Source organism: Plasmodium cynomolgi, chromosome 4 (genome assembly GCF_000321355.1).
Source record: "Plasmodium cynomolgi strain B DNA, chromosome 4, whole genome shotgun sequence".
Classification (NCBI taxonomy): domain Eukaryota; phylum Apicomplexa; class Aconoidasida; order Haemosporida; family Plasmodiidae; genus Plasmodium; species Plasmodium cynomolgi.
The window spans coordinates 616877-618882 of NC_020408.1; the positions used below are offsets into that span (position 1 = coordinate 616877).

The 2006-nt window shown below is 45.3% G+C and overlaps 1 protein-coding gene across 1 annotated transcript; it reads right to left on the bottom strand.

Annotated features, from left to right (window-relative positions):
- Window positions 1–365: 365 nt before the first annotated feature.
- PCYB_042410 (SufE-like protein) lies at window positions 366–1608 on the bottom strand (the record flags this gene model as incomplete). The annotated part of the gene is made up of 4 exons (XM_004225390.1): window positions 366–574; window positions 707–788; window positions 900–978; window positions 1238–1608. 4 exons carry the CDS (start codon window positions 1606–1608, stop codon window positions 366–368), a joined length of 741 nt encoding a protein of 246 aa, XP_004225438.1.
- Window positions 1609–2006: the final 398 nt, after the last annotated feature.

Sequence of the window (2006 nt, forward strand, 5' to 3'; positions counted from 1 at the left end):
TTAAAATGCATGAACAGGGGGGGAGTGAAGGTGTGAGATTATGTCACCATTTTGTTTGCTTATTTTATTTTATTATATTTTTCTCAATTTTGGAAATTCGCCACTTCACACATTTGAAAAAACGGGAACAGATTGAAGCGACACTTGTACGTACGCAAATACACACACCTGTTGTGTGACTCACATTTTGAAGGTTTCCCTGGGGATGAAAACATTGGGGCATTTCACCCTTAAAGCAATACAAAGTGTGCGCGGCGAATGGTGTGCTTTTCTTCTAATGGGGGGTGAGAGACACCGCAATGCAGAACAGTTTGAACGTTTGTTTGCGAAAAACAAATAAGTGCTCAGTGGTCAGTTCTCAATGCTCAGTGCTCCTCGTTCTGCATAATGCTGGTGGAGAACGCCTTCATCTTGTTCATGATGTTTAAGTAGCCATTTATTCTGCTCATGGTGAGAAATTCCGAGATGCCGGTCAGCGTAATGAAGTTTGGGTTTACGCGTAATATTTGCTCAGGAGGGTAACCACTCAGGCCCTCCACTAAGATGTACACAATTCCTTTGGTCAGCAGTCCGTCTGTGGGGGGGGCAAAGTGGGCAAAAATTGAAGCACTGTGTGTATGTGCTGGTGGGGGGAGGGAGAAATGCGACTCGCACAGAACAAAGCAGAGTACTGTGCAGTCAGCCCCTGCTCGCAGCTGCGTCTCACCTGAATCCCCTAACCACGTAATGATCTTCTTCCCCGCACGGACCTCCACTGTGGGGTGAACGTACACAGTTGACTGGCACCCCTGCAAAAAGGAGAACACGCGAGTTGGTGAGTGCCCACATAGGGATGTACATCTGTGTGGGGGTGCACACACACATCAGCGATGCGTTGCTGCGTAATTTGGCCGCCTTACCAACACTTGGTTTTGTCTGTTTTTTAATTCTTCCGGCATGGGCGGGCACTTCCTCCCGAGCAGTATCACTTCTTGGCTTCTAAAAAAAATATATAAATACATTTTTTTTTTTTTTTTTTTTGTTAAGGTGAAAAAGGGTTGCGGCTTGGGGTGCTGCTACTCACGGAGGGAATACACACAACTTGTGCGTGCTTATTGGCGTGAAAGTGGAGCTTGTAGGGCTGAATAAATCGCCAAGCACGCCTGCAAAGTAATTCTGTTGCATATACGTGCACATATATACATGCACATGTAGGCGTCCATAAGTGGCATTTTCCTCTCTCGCTCCTTTTTCTCACTTGCGATAGGGATCATTCGGAAGCTCCTGAAAGAACTGCACGGTTTTTCTCAGCTTTGGCGTTAGGTGGAACTGCTCAATATTTGAATTCCGCAGGGGTTGGCCTCCAGACAAATTTTCGAGCATGTCCCCCAGGTAGATGTTCCTCCCTTTGCTCTTTCTTAGTTCGCAATTTTTTAAGTAAAGCAACGAATGGAATTTAACTCTATTTATTTTTTTTTTCCCAAAGGGGCTTACTCTTTTTATAATTTTCAACTCGCTTTTTTTTTGGCTGTGATGTTTTCCACGTCTCATGGAGCTAACCATAAATGAGTAGAAGACAATGATCTGTAGGTATAGGAAGCAGATTTTTTTTATTTCCCTTTTCTTCATTTTTTTGGAATGACGTACAGTTGGCGGGTACATATTTAAGGGGGGGGAGGGGACAGAGAGCTGCCACGGGTGATGCAAAGCAAATGGGTTAAACAAACACACATTACGTTGTGGAACTCATTTTTTTTAAAAAGTACATTCGTCAGAAGGATAAAGTGGAGGGGAAATCCGAGATGGTTTGAAGTGAACACCATTTGCGCAGTTTAAGATGTTGGGCGGTGGCAACGGCAGGGCACACTCTGCGTGGAAGTGGGCCAAACAGGGAATACATATACAGGGACGTATGCATTTGCTTCTCTATGCATGTGTTATCCCCCCGTGTGTACGGACAGGTCAAACGAACAAGCCGCCAACTCAGAACAGTTGTGCAGGCGCTTCATAAACACGCAGGGACGGGT